Source organism: Rhinolophus hipposideros (assembly GCF_964194185.1).
Source record: "Rhinolophus hipposideros genome assembly, chromosome: 23".
In the NCBI taxonomy this organism is placed as follows: Eukaryota; Metazoa; Chordata; class Mammalia; order Chiroptera; family Rhinolophidae; genus Rhinolophus; species Rhinolophus hipposideros.
This window is the reverse complement of record NC_138069.1, coordinates 16,447,014-16,460,598: the sequence shown is the minus strand read 5'-3', so window position 1 is coordinate 16,460,598 and position 13,585 is coordinate 16,447,014. Positions and strand designations below refer to the sequence as shown.

Here is a 13,585-nt window from a genome sequence, read left to right as displayed (position 1 = left end):
TTTATTTCAAGTGGAAGAACCTTCCCTCCCCTATCCTACTTCCTTTCCCTCTCTTTCTCCCTCCTGGGTTTGATGTTTTGAATATCACAGCTCATGTCTGAGAGACTGTTCATTTTCTGAAACCAGAATCTGTGTCTACCGTTTTCCCTTGGGCTTCAGCTTGCAACAGTTATGACCATAGGAATTGGTCGGCAGCATTTTTACTATGTGATTCCCCCTTTTTAACTAGCTGAGGGGCCTAATTGCTTATTTTGGATTCAAGTAGTAAGCCTAACTCCGGTCTCTTGTTTAGCCTGAAGGACGTTTGGCCCTATTACATTGCTGGAACAATCTCCTGACCTTCAATGGCTTCATCTAAGTCCAAGACTAGAACTCGCACTGCTTTAGCCTGGCTTAATACTTTCTGTTTCACTTTTGGTCCATTTAGATATTTATATTTTATTTGTGCCTTATTATGCGTTTGTTTTCCTCTTTTTACATTTTATATATCTCTGTACTTTATTAGAGCAGAGTAAGTAAATCAAAGCATGGGCTTAATCCCCTATGATTTCTTGTGAAGAGTTAACACACATATTAAAATGGGATATATACTTCATTTTTGTTAGTCATTTCCATTACAGGAATAATATACAAGTCAGGAGGCTTCAAAACTAATTCTCAAGTTGCATAGTAAATTTTTTTTATCATTCATTTTATTACTTTATTTCATTAAGTAACAAAGATTTGAAGAATTCTTCAGCATGCATAAAATATCTCAAAATAAATTAAACAAAGAGCTAAGGTATTCAACAGTAATTTAAATTTGCAGTTCATATAGATTTTCCTAATTTTATACTAACACAACTAAAAATACTATTTTAGATAATCTTATCTCTTTAAATGATCCAAAATAAAATAGCACCTTGACACCTGCCAGATGAAATCTACATTAAATTTAGGGATAAATTAGGAGGTGTTCATAACTTAAGGACATTTGAAAACAGTATTAGTCACATAAATATTGGTGGGCCTTTTATAGTCAAACACTATCCTTGCCAGATAAGACAATGTAAACCTAGAGAAATAAAATTATTTGGCCAGAGGTAAGCAAGAAAAGATTGGAAGCCAGGTCTCTTTGTTTCTGAGGCAGTATTCTTTCCACAACCGAGATGGCATCTCACACATACTCTTCATCCCAACCACCTACATTATGATTAATTAGTCTCCTTTTCAGTGAAAAAACAGACATATAGATATAGATATAGATAGATAGGTAGATATATAGATATTATAATGATTTCCCAGGATTTGTAATAGAAATCTACAAAGATATATGGGAAATAGAAGAACTGTTAGTAGCAAAAGCAATTAAACTCCGGGATTATTTTTATCTAGGTAAATTTATTACAAAAGGTTTACCTGAGAAAATGTTTCCTTTTTATCTTCAAGTAAATCCTGAGTTATCAGAAGAGGCTCGCTTTTCACACAGCTCTCCTGGCTGAGGAGCGTGTCGGCATAGTTGGGCTGCGGGAAGATCAGGTGACTCTTCCCAGAGTCCGCGGTGAGGGAGACCTCGTGGGAATAGGTCTGCAGGAAAGCCCTCACCCCATCCACGCCCACAAAGTGTGAGGCGGGCACGCCCGCCAATCCGCCTCCGGAAGACTGGAGCAGACGTGACATGTGCCAGCGCCTAAGCCTGAGAGCCAGCAGCACAATGACAAAGGCGAGGAAGACACAGGAGACAGCTGCCACTGCCACCACCAGGTACAGCGTGAGGCTGGAGTCGTCAGGGTTGGTGGAGGGTTCGAGACTGCCCAAGTCGGCCAGGACGTCTGGGATGCTGTCAGCCACAGCAACAGTAAGCATGACGGTGGCCGAGAGAGGGGGCTGTCCGTGGTCCTGGACCGCCACCACCAGGCTCTGCTTGAGCGCGTCTCTGTCCAGCAGGGCCCGCGCAGTGCGCACCTCGCCCGTGTGCAGCCCCACGGAGAAGAGCCCTGGCTCGCTGGCCTTGAGCAGACGGTAGGACAGCCAGGCGTTCTGGCCCGAGTCTCTGTCCACTGCCACCACCTTGGTCACCAGATAGCCGGGCTCTGCAGAGCGGGGTGCCAGTTCAACTCCCGTGGAATCATCAGTGGGGAGAGCAGGGTACAGGATTTCTGGTGCGTTGTCGTTTTGGTCCAGCAGAAATATGCTTAGTGACACGTTGCTGCTAAGGGGAGGGTCCCCGCTGTCATGCGCAGTCACCCTCAGTTGCAGTTCCTGTAATTGCTCGTAGTCAAAAGATCTCAGCGCATACAGGACGCCAGTATCTGAGTTGATGGAGAGGTAGGAGGACAGAGGTGCCCCCAGGAAGGTGTCCTCAGCCAGAGAGTAAGTGACTCGTGAATTCTCATTGCTGTCGGCATCGTGGGCTGTCACAGAGAAGATGGAGGCTCCTCTGGGGTTGTTTTCAGGAATGTAGGTAAAGTAGGAGTCCTTGGGGAAGACAGGGGGGTTGTCATTGATATCCGTCACTTGCAATGAAATGTATGTTTCAGTAGATAGGGTTGGAATTCCCTGATCTGTTGCTGTTACAGTGATGTTGTACCTGGAAGTAAGTTCTCTGTCCAGTGTTCTTTCCGTCACTAAACGATAATAATTATCAACTAACTTTTCTAATTTAAAGGGTAGATTTCCAGGAATGGAACATGTAATGTGACCATTTTCTCCGGAGTCCTGGTCATGCACACTGATAAGAGCAATTATGGTCTCAGGAGGAAAGTTTTCTGGGACTGCAGTGGTGACAGAGGTGACGGTCACCTCTGGGGCATTATCATTTATGTCAAGAACTTTGATCAGCACCTTAGTTCTTGCCATGAGGCCTGCACCATCCTGAGCCTGAATTTCCATTGGATAAATTTCGTATTCTTCAAAATCCAAGGGTTCTTTATTTGATATTTCTCCTGTGTAGGAATCCAATTGAAATATTTGGGCTATTTTTTGGTCTATATTATGAAAGGAGTATGTTACTTCCCCATTGGCTCCTTCATCTGGGTCAGTGGCTTTTACTATAAGCAGCCGAGTGCCTAGTGGCACGTTCTCTGGAACACTCATGTGGTACTGTGCCTGAGTAAATGCTGGAGGGTTGTCATTTGCATCTACCACCTGAACACGAATGCGGAGGGTTCCTGAATGGACTGGGTTGCCTCCATCAGAGGCAGTGAGAAGAAGGTGGTGGAAAGCTTCTTTTTCCCTATCCAGGGGACTCTGCAGCACCATCTCTGGGTGTTGAGACCCGTCAGCTCCTTGTTGCACATCCAGGGAGAAATGAGCGTTGGAGCTGAGCTGGTAGCTCTGGAGCGAATTCATCCCCACATCGAGGTCTTGCCCAGAAGGCAGAGGGATCCTGGTACCTGGAGTGGTAATTTCATTCATTTTAAATTCCACTTCCTCTAACTGGAATTGGGGAGTGTTGTCGTTAATATCAGTTATTTCCACTTCAACAGGGAAAAGCTTCATTTTATCTTCTACCAAAATGTTAAAACTCACCAGACACCGCGCGCTCTGGGCGCAGAGCTCCTCCCGGTCTATCCTGCCCGCGGTGACCAAGCTTCCGCTTCTCGGATTCAGAGCAAAGAGCTGCGTCCTACCTCTGGAGACGATGCGGACTCCGCGCCCCGCCAGCGCCTGGGGTTGTAGTCCCAGGTCTTTGGCGATGTTGCCCACGAAGGAGCCTTTGTCTGTCTCTTCTGGCACCGAGTAGCGGATCTCCCCGGCCCAGGCTTCCAACAACAGCCCCAGAAAAAGGAACAGCAGGATCAGACCACTGCAGCAGGGCAGCTTCACCCAAATCGCCATTGCTTTCTCGCTTCACAGTTTTCTCCCAGTCCGGTACCAAGGGTATTGTTTCTCGGCTCTTCTGAGCCTAAATTAACTGAATTTTTAGCAGAGTTCAGAGTGGAAAGTGGTCCAGAAGTAAGAGCTGGGCAGCCTCAGCGAGGCTGTTTTCAATCTGGCGGTGATGGAGGTTCTAAAAAGCTTTTTTTTTTTTTTCTTTTTTTGGTTGTGGGGTGTGCGCGCGCGGGCAGCCTGAGTCTCCCAGACTGGTGAACAGCGGCGCCTAGAGTCCTAACCAGTTACTGCACTCTTAGATAACAAACTGTTTTCTCATTAACACGATCTGTATGTATCTTTCGTTGTCTTAGTGTATTGTCAAGTAAATAGTTAAGCATTGTACAATATACGTATGAAAAGGAGAAACTACTATGTTCACTTAATTAATCATATCTAAATGTTGCTAAATTGCAATATACAGTAGAAACCCAGTATTCCCAAACTATCTGCCTTACCTGTTTGCTATTCAGGGAATATCATAAAGGGGACAAAAATCACCCCTCCACTTGATAATTTTTAGGGCCACATAGAAGAGTAACTGCCCTCTGACTGGAGGATGAAAAAATCAAAGGGAAAAATAAACTTTTTTAATACAAGCTAAATTAAAAAAAAAATAGATTGTCCCATTTCCTCTCGTAGACAAAGTCCCATTGTGCTTTGAATATTTATCTGAAACCTTGGAATTTTTGAAAGATATGTTTTACCCCATCACGTTTCCTATCTTTCTGAAGTGTCTATATGTTATGTGGATTTTAAAAGACCTTTAATATGGATTTTTAAAAGACCTTTAGTTCACCCAAAGGAAATATATTTTAAATAAAATAACATCGGGCTCTTGGAATTTTACTGGAAAATGTCATATGAGTGTCTAATATAGGCTTCAAATTTAAGAGACACAAGAGGTAGTGGTATTCTTCAAAAATGAAAAGCAAAAGGCTGCATCTCTACGAGCCCGTAGAGTCAGTCCAAAGCTGAGTGGCAGTGAACACCACTGTGCTCTGCACTCACCCACATATCAGATGACAAGTTATTGGGATAATATGTATTCCTCTACAAGCATACACAATAATTTCTCCAAGAAAAGTTGGTTTTCTTAAATAGCAGGATTTTTAGACTAGATTGTCTTCCTTCGTTTACTTATTGCAAAATTAGTAAAAAGGTTACTGATTAAAATGTCTCAGGCTTAGAGTGATTTATTTATCTTTACCCAAAAGTTAGGGAAGAATGTTCTCTGCATTCCAGAGGTAGACATTTTTCAGAAACAAATTGGGCCAGATATTGGCAGTGAACCCATGGACACCATGACTGAGAAGGGTCTGGAAAATGAGAAAATAAAAACAATCAAAAGCCACAAGAACAGTTCTTGAAAGGAGAATTTTTGTTCCTGTATAATATAATTTACAGTTTCTCAGATTCTCAAGGGCAAGTGTATGGAGCTCAAAGGCAGAAATTTAAAGATGCAGTGAACCTCCTTCAATATTGCAAGGAAAGGACTCTTTAGCAGGAAACACAACTTTGTAGAACATACATCAATAGGCACAAGCCTTTCTCCAAAGGAATTGTCCAGGTTAATGAGACAACCCAAAATATACATAAAAACTAGCAAGTAAACTAGCTCCTCTCCCCCCAGAAGAAGAAAAACAAGCAGAATTGATTTATGACAGGTTATTTACAAAATGAAAGTGTTAAAACTCACACGTATGAATACATTTGAATCCAATGTAATATTTAAGGCTTCATTGCTGGCACTATAGAGACTATCCAGTTGAAAGATGTTTCTTGAGTTAACTTGAAGAAATTGAGATTTTGCAATTTCTGAAGCCACACATGGGTTGCAGAAGTAGGGAAAAGCTCTCTTGCTGAAATGGGAGCAACTCCAAATCCAGGCTTGGGCCAGAGACCAGTGTAAGCAGAGCTGGAGGAACAATGCAGGTACAGGGCGATGGCCAGAGTCACCGTGAGAAGAGCACCAAGATCAAGGTCAAGGCCATGACCAGGCAAAACTGTAGCTCTGCCTGCCTGGCGGCAGGTGCCAGGTGGTTGTTGAGGTCCAACAGCAACTCCTGCAAACTGTAGGCAAAGACCAGGTGCAGCATGATGACTGTTGCCACTGGGCACGAGCAACCAGCAAGCCCTGGCAAGTAGTGTCTCTGCTGTCAGCAGCACCACAGCATGCAGCCTGGTGTTGTGCACCGCCAGGTTTAAGAGTCACAATTGGTGATTTGCAGCACACTCTAGGACAGCTAGGCATTGTGCCCAAGTCAGTGTCCAACTTGGTGACTAGGTAGCCAGGCTGCACAGTACGTGGTGCAGCACTGTGACTTCTACCTGCAGCTTCTGGCACAGTGTCCTCTGCGTGTTTTCACAGTGGCGGTCCACCAGTACAAACAGGCTCAGGATAACACTAAACACAGTCGAACCCTGGTCACGAGCCCACAGTCAGCCCAAAGGTAGGCCGCAGTGAATACCACTGTGCTCTGTACTCACCCACATTTCAGATGACAGCGCCGGTGACACTGGGTCACAGGTCAGGAAGAAACAGGGGTGGGTAGGGCCCCAAGTCCACAACGGAAGGACTAAACTGTGCAATGATGGAGGCTCTAGGTGGGTGTTCCAGGTATCCTGGACCACACAGGAGGCCTATTGGAAAACCAGAGCATTTTTGTTGATGTGGGTTATATGAGGAGTGATGCTTGTGCTGGAAGAGAGGGACAGCTTGAACTTGTCTGTGACTGTGATGGTGACGATGTACTCCAGAGTCTGTTCCCAGTTTAGAATTCCATCTGCTAATAGCTTACAAAGAATTACAGAATAATTCTTAGAGTTGAAGAATTAGAGGTGTTTGGCTGTGTGTTTATTACTTTCTAAAGTATCTTTCACTTCCCCATTTAATCAAGTCTCTAAGTCCTGTTGTTTTGGTTGGGGCAACCACAGTTCTTGACTCTGATAGGACTAGACACTCAGCTGAAAGTCACCAGCACTGCATTATAGTTCTCAACCTCCATTTAGGCCAGGTTTCTAAAATGGGCCCTTAAACTGTCTTCTCTTCTAAACTTATGCAACTGTCACTCTTTAAAAGCAAAGATGGTGCTGTCATTGTTGAACATTAGATACATTCTGTATGCCCTGTTAAGAGTGTGTAGAAAGTGTACGAGAACTCGACCTTAAGGGTGTCATCTAGGTCCATGGGGATCACCTGAAGAAGGTAGAAAGGAGATGGTGGGCAGGTTCTCCTGTAGGCATACTCTGCTGTATTTGTGGCTCACGAGTGGCACTGACATCCAAGACCCAAATTTTGTTCTGAGAGGTTCTGGCCCCTCCCCATCACAAGTGGTGGCAGTTTATACTCTTCTGGTCCAGATTTCTCCAATACAAGAGTATTTGCTGCCCTAATGCTCTCTTTTAATTCTGGGGTTGGAGGAGATGGTTATTGAAACTGATCTGATAAATTTCATAGAGAATTACCTGCAGTGTCCAAATCTACTGTTGTTTAGGAGTAAACTTTGCTCCCATTTAGTTTTCTAGAATTTTCAAAACAAAATGTCTGCCCTAAAATCCGTGTTATGTGTATCCAGGAGGAATAAATTTATATTAAAAGCATTTATAGGATTTCCAGTGAAGGTGTGAGATTCAAGGGGCCCAGGGACTTCCTTTGGCATATCCGCTAGATCTAACTTCTCATTCTTGAGTCCTTCCCTGCTCTTTGAGGGCAGTAAAGAGGCTTCTCAGCACTCACCCAGGGTCCTGGTCACTGAGATGAAGATCTTGGGGAAGATTCCCCACTTTCAAACCTTTGGATGTCTCTTCTGGAATCTCCCAGCGCATCTGCTGCATAATTCACGAGGCTGAACAAAGACAGCAGGAAGGGAAACAGCGCTTCCTGCGCCCGCTCGCCTTCCCTATGGTGGATTTCTTCCTATCTCTTCTCCATGCTGCTTCTCGATCCGAATACACCTTGCTACGGTTGCTCTCGGGTTACAGAAGTGTGCTGGAAAGAAAAGGCATCGCCTCACTGTGGGTCATTAACCATCCTGACGTTCCCGACCCAGATATTTGGAACAGACTGGAGGAGAGATGGCGTGCAGAATCCATTCCGGAGGTTTCTCAAAAGCCTGCGGGTACCGCTGCGTCAGAGTCGCCAGTGGATTGCTTTGCGTCACTCCACCCACCGATTGGCCGACAGCGGCACCCAGAGGCCCAGAACATATCTACCGCATGTTAATTTCTGAAAGTCCTCGCAGGAGATTGCATTTGCTTTCCTTCTGAGAATTATTTTAGAATACAGCTGGTTTAGTACAAAAGCTACAAGTCATTATTTATTTTTGACAAAATATTAATAAAATAGTCTTTCCACAAAATTTAAAGAAAAAGTTTTATTTATTAAATTGCACATTGACTTTAAATAAGAATTCTTACAGAATTTTCTCTCTTGACATTTCTTTTTGAAGAAGAGGATAGATTATTGAAGTCTCCTTTCCTTAGAAAACTCTTTACTCAAGGAATTATCCATTGTGAAAAAAATTTACATTACAAAAAGAGATTCTCACTGTAAGTTTTACAATACAAAAAAATTTTCACTATAAAAAGGTAAAATATACTGTTAAAAATTTTAAATCACCAGTAATTGTATTATATAATTACTGATTCAAAGAATTTATATTTGATGCCTATCCACTTTTAAAATACATAGATACCTTTTAATTTTTTATTGTGGCAAAATACACATAAATTTACGTAACCATTTTTAAGTATACAGTTCAGTAGTATTAAATACATTCATAATGCTGTGCAATCATCACTACCATCTATTTCCAGAACTCTTTCCATCTTTTAAAACTGAAACCTATACCCATTAAATGTTAACTTCTCATTCTCCCCTCTCTCCAGCCTCTGGCACACACCTTTTTACTTTTTGTCTCTATGATTTTGACTACTCTAAATACCTCATATAAGTGGAATCAGACAATATTTGTCTTTTTGTGATTGGCTTATTTTGCATAGCATAATATCCTCAAGATTCATCTATGTTGGAGCGTATGTCAGCATTTCCTTCCTTTTTAAGGCTGAGTGATATTCCCTTGTATGTACCACATTTTACTTATCCATTCGTCTGTTGACAGACATTTAGGTGATTTATAACTTTTAGTATTGTGAATAATGCTAAGATGAACATGGGTCTACAAATATCTCTTTGAGACCGTTTTCAATTCTTTTGGGTATACACCCAGAAGTGGAATTGTTGGATAATATGGTAATTCTATTAAGTTTTTGAGGAACTGTTACACTATTTTCCACAGTGGCTATACAATTTTACATTCCCACCAACAATGCATAAGCATTTCAGTTACTCCATATCCTTGCCAACATTTATTTAGTTATTTATTTGATAGTAGCCATCCTCATGGGTGTGAGGTACTATTTCACTGTTGTTTTGATTTGCATTTCCCCAGTGATTCATGATGCTGAGCAGCATCTTTTCGTGTGCTTATTGGCCATTTGGATATTTTTGGAATTACATGTATACTATCATATTCCCCCAAATAATTAGTTCTTTCATGGATACTATTGGTTGCCTTTATAGACTGAATATTTATTTGAGTCTCCCCAGAATTCCTATGTTGAAACCTAATTCCCAATGTGCTGGTGGAAGTAAAGTTTTTGAGGAGGTGATTAGGTCATGAGGGTAGAGTCCTCATGAATAGCATTAATGCCCTTATAAAAGAGGCTGCGGGGAGCTCCCTCACCTCATCCACTATGTAAGGTTACAGTGAAAAGACTGTTGTCTATGAACATGGAAGCCTGCCCTTACCAGACAACAAATCTGCTAGTGCAGATTTGTTTTTTTTATCTTGGACATCTCAGACTACAGAATTGAGAAATAAATTCTGCTATTTATAAGCCACTCAGTTTATGGTATTCTGTAACAGCAGCCCAAATGGACTATGACAGTTACCCATGCCCTTTCCTTTCTTCTAAAACTTCCTTTTTAGTTTAGGGGCCCACCCTCTGGGTACCTAAGGCAGAGCTGAATCTATTCATAGCTGTAACATGTTCTAAGAGATCTAAACCAATAATGGTAATCTCCTTCCAATTGTCAATGTTTAGTTGGGAATATAGGCTTAAAATAATAAGCTTAAGGCAGGGTTTCTCAACCTTGATACTACTTTGAGCCAGATAACTCTTTGTTGTGGGTGGGGGGAATAGGTGTTCTGTGTAATTGTAGGATATTTAGCAACATCCCTTGCCTCCATCCCCTAAATGCCAGAAGACCCCACCCCCACAGTTCTAACAATAAAAAATGTCTCCAGACATTACCAAATACCACCTCTTTGCCATAATTTTGAAAATAAAAATGGTAACTATTATTGAGCCAGGGATAGGTGTGTGACCTAAGTTAGTCCAATCAGATCAAAAGACAGATTTTGGTTTCGGGGAACCACTCTCTGAACTTACCATGGACAAGAATGGAAGTTCCCCAGCTACTGCTGGCAGGTTTCTTGTCACCACAGATTTTGGAGGTTTACAAGGAGATGAGGACAAAACTGAAAAAATAATAGAAAAAGTATAAATAAATGCTCATTCTCTAAAATTAGGAAGAAAAAAACAATTTGTGCCAGGCCATGATTCTATCATACCTAGAAGCAGCCATAGTTCTAGAACTGCACTGTCCAATACAGTAACCACCAGCCACATGCGGCCACTGCGCACTTGAAATGTGGCTAGTCCAAACTGAGATGTGCTGTCTGTGTAAAATACACACCAGATTTTGAAGATTTAGTACAAAATAAGAATGTAAAATATATCATTAATAATTTCTACATTGATATGCTGAAATGTTATTTTTGATGATTAAGTTAAATAAAATGGTATTCAAATTAATTTCACTTGCATCTTTTTGCCATTTTAATGGTGGCTACTAATATACCATATATGGCTTTCATCTGAGGTTCATATTATATTTCTATTGGACAGAGCTACACTAGACTACCTGGTTTTTGAGATAAAAGATTTTTCTTATTATTTAAACCAATGTAAATTATGATGGTGTTTTTTCTATGGAAAGTATCATACTTGATACTATATTTTAACTATATTAACTAGATTTTAGTTAACCTGCTTTTAACTGTTTATACACTAATATAGCTGTATGTAAGAGTACTTTTGGAGGGCATATGCTGTTTCTTCACCCTTATAATTTTCTATCTCCAATATATAAGCAGGGCTTTTCCCACCACCAATAATTTTACAGCATTATCCTGGTTTTGATACTCCTTTATCATAGGCAGGAAGCGTTTGGAGGTCTTGTTACCATGTGGGGGAATTTATTGCTCTCCTCAAATCTTTAGTTCACTAGTATCTCAGATATTCCAAGGAACAACCACAGGAGTGTAATTCTGTCATCAATTCAGAGTGTTTACGTATGTCTATTGGATTTGAAAAAAGAAAACAACTGGATTTATCAACAGACATTAAGGTAATTGTAATGTGATAGAGACCTTAGCTTTAGGATCAATGTAATTTTCCCTCATACAAATCCCAGTATTTAGAAAAACATGTTAAACTCAAAAGCAGAAAATATGTTTCAGGATAAGGAGGTACATACTTTAGGAGAAACTTTAATCCTTTTAATTATCTCTGACCACCTTCCATTTAAAGGTTTACTAAATAAAATACATCATATTTTTGGCAAATCAGAATTGCATCTGTTATCTCAGGTTACTTTCTGTGACAGGGTATTTGAGCATCATAAAACTATAGGCAATTAAAGTGCAAAGCAACATTTGGATTATTTTCATGTATAAACATAGAATCACATTTTACATAGTCAAATAAAGCATTATGCAGAAGCTAGCATGTTAAACTCTTCTATCTATAAAATAAGTAAAATCAGGTATAATTAAGGGACCATCAGGTATAATTAAGCACAATAAAGAATTTCACCTTTGAAAAGGGGAAATAGATCATCCTGGAAATTATAGCTATATCAGCCAACTTTCTTCAACACATTTTGGAACAAAGAGAACTAATGTAGTTATTTGAAAGAGCATAATTTCAACTTCAAACTTAACATTAAAAAAAAACTGGTGCCAAAAAAAATATTGGGTTATACACTGATTATATTTTTAAAAACAGCAGTCTCCTAAGAGTTTACTAACAGCTTTAGTTTGGAGTACATTATACATATGAAAAAAAATTTTAAATAGTATCGATGTAAAATCACAATAAAGACCACTGAGTCTCAAATATTTTGAAATTGCAAAGCCTTTCTATTTTAATTGAAATTGTGACACTAAAATTTCTTGCATAATTACTATTAAAGATAAGTGAATTAAAAAAAAACACTGGTGCCAGGCCATTTTAATTTCAATTTTCTCCCACGATACACAGTCTACTTAAACCAAAGAGGACACACTATTAGCAAAGCTCTCTGCTCATAACAATTGGCACTGTCCTTGACTAGAGGAAATGTATATGAAGTGGCTCTATCTCATTTTAAGGTGACATAGAATGTATTTTATCTCACAGATTATTATAGACTATATTTATGCTCCTTTTAGATGGATCATTCAATTAGCAAATATTTTTGGTATATCCCCCATGTTTTGATAGTAGGCACTGGGACATGATGAACAAGATAGAAGACTCCTGATGATCAGGGAGACTCCAGTCTGAGGGAGTGAGGGAGACAATACGTAAAGAAATGAAGTGAACTTTTGGAAATGTTAATCACATTTTAACAAGAGTTCTCTTGAATTTAGATGCAGTTGTTAATAGAGGATAGAAATTAAAATTTTAATGACCTTGATGCTCTACCAAGCCGATTCCATTAAAAAATAAATGGAAACGAGCAGGAATCAGTGGAAGCTGTTATATATATTAATACCGGTAGTTAGGCTTAAATACTATAGATACGTGTTGATAAATATCTGCCTACATAAATAGAGGAGACAAGCACAAAACAGTTATCAAAATAGCAGAGTGGAATGAAAAAAATTCCTAACGAAATTAAAAATTACTAGCAAGTGAGTGGCAGGGAGTAATACTTCAATTATATTCTACCGCAATCAGACCATTTGTCTATTAGACGATTCTGTCCTAAACGAACATATGCCTCTTGAAGAACACTTACTTCTCTGTTTACATTTATCGCTACGTCAAACACACTATGAAAAAGAGGAATCACCCTTATTCCCTTGGGGTCCTTCACAACAGAAACAGACCCTGACGCATGAGTCCACTCCAAGCATTTTCATAACCAACAAAATATACTTAGAATTATATAGTGGGCTGCATGTCCTCCTCACTCCACTGATTTGGGTACTTTCAAATCCACTGCATGGTTAGTTATAAATTCTTGTATTCACTCGAAATTGGATATACCCTGGGGAGCATCCGAGGTGTTTCCTGAAGCAAACTCCGCACCGACGCCCTATACCCGACAATCACCGGCAAGCCTAGGAGCTATCCGGCCCCAGGGCGATCAGGTAAAAGTTCTGGCTTAGCGGCGGGGCGGGGAGGTGGGTGCGGGAAAATCTAGGTCTGTCTTGGAACCGGTGTCTCTAAATATTTCCAAACCAATAGCTCTTTAAGGAATATCATTCCCATCGCCTAAACTCAAGTTCTCGCGAGCAGACGGACACCGGATCTCGTAATTGCGCATTGCGCCTGCGCGTGCTGGGGCAGACAGCACTTCCGCTCGAGTCGTGCTGTCACTCACAGCCGTCTCCCG

General features: G+C 40.6%; 1 protein-coding gene across 1 annotated transcript; it reads right to left on the bottom strand.

Annotated features, from left to right (window-relative positions):
• Positions 1-1,383: 1,383 nt before the first annotated feature.
• On the bottom strand, positions 1,384-13,480 carry LOC308491426 (protocadherin gamma-A1-like; the record flags this gene model as incomplete). The annotated part of the gene is made up of 3 exons (XM_081035007.1): positions 13,237-13,480; positions 10,309-10,397; positions 1,384-7,843 (listed from the first exon to the last, which is right to left on the bottom strand). Exon 3 carries the CDS (start codon positions 3,817-3,819, stop codon positions 1,384-1,386), a length of 2,436 nt encoding a protein of 811 aa, XP_080891133.1. The 5' UTR covers positions 3,820-7,843; positions 10,309-10,397; positions 13,237-13,480.
• Positions 13,481-13,585: the final 105 nt, after the last annotated feature.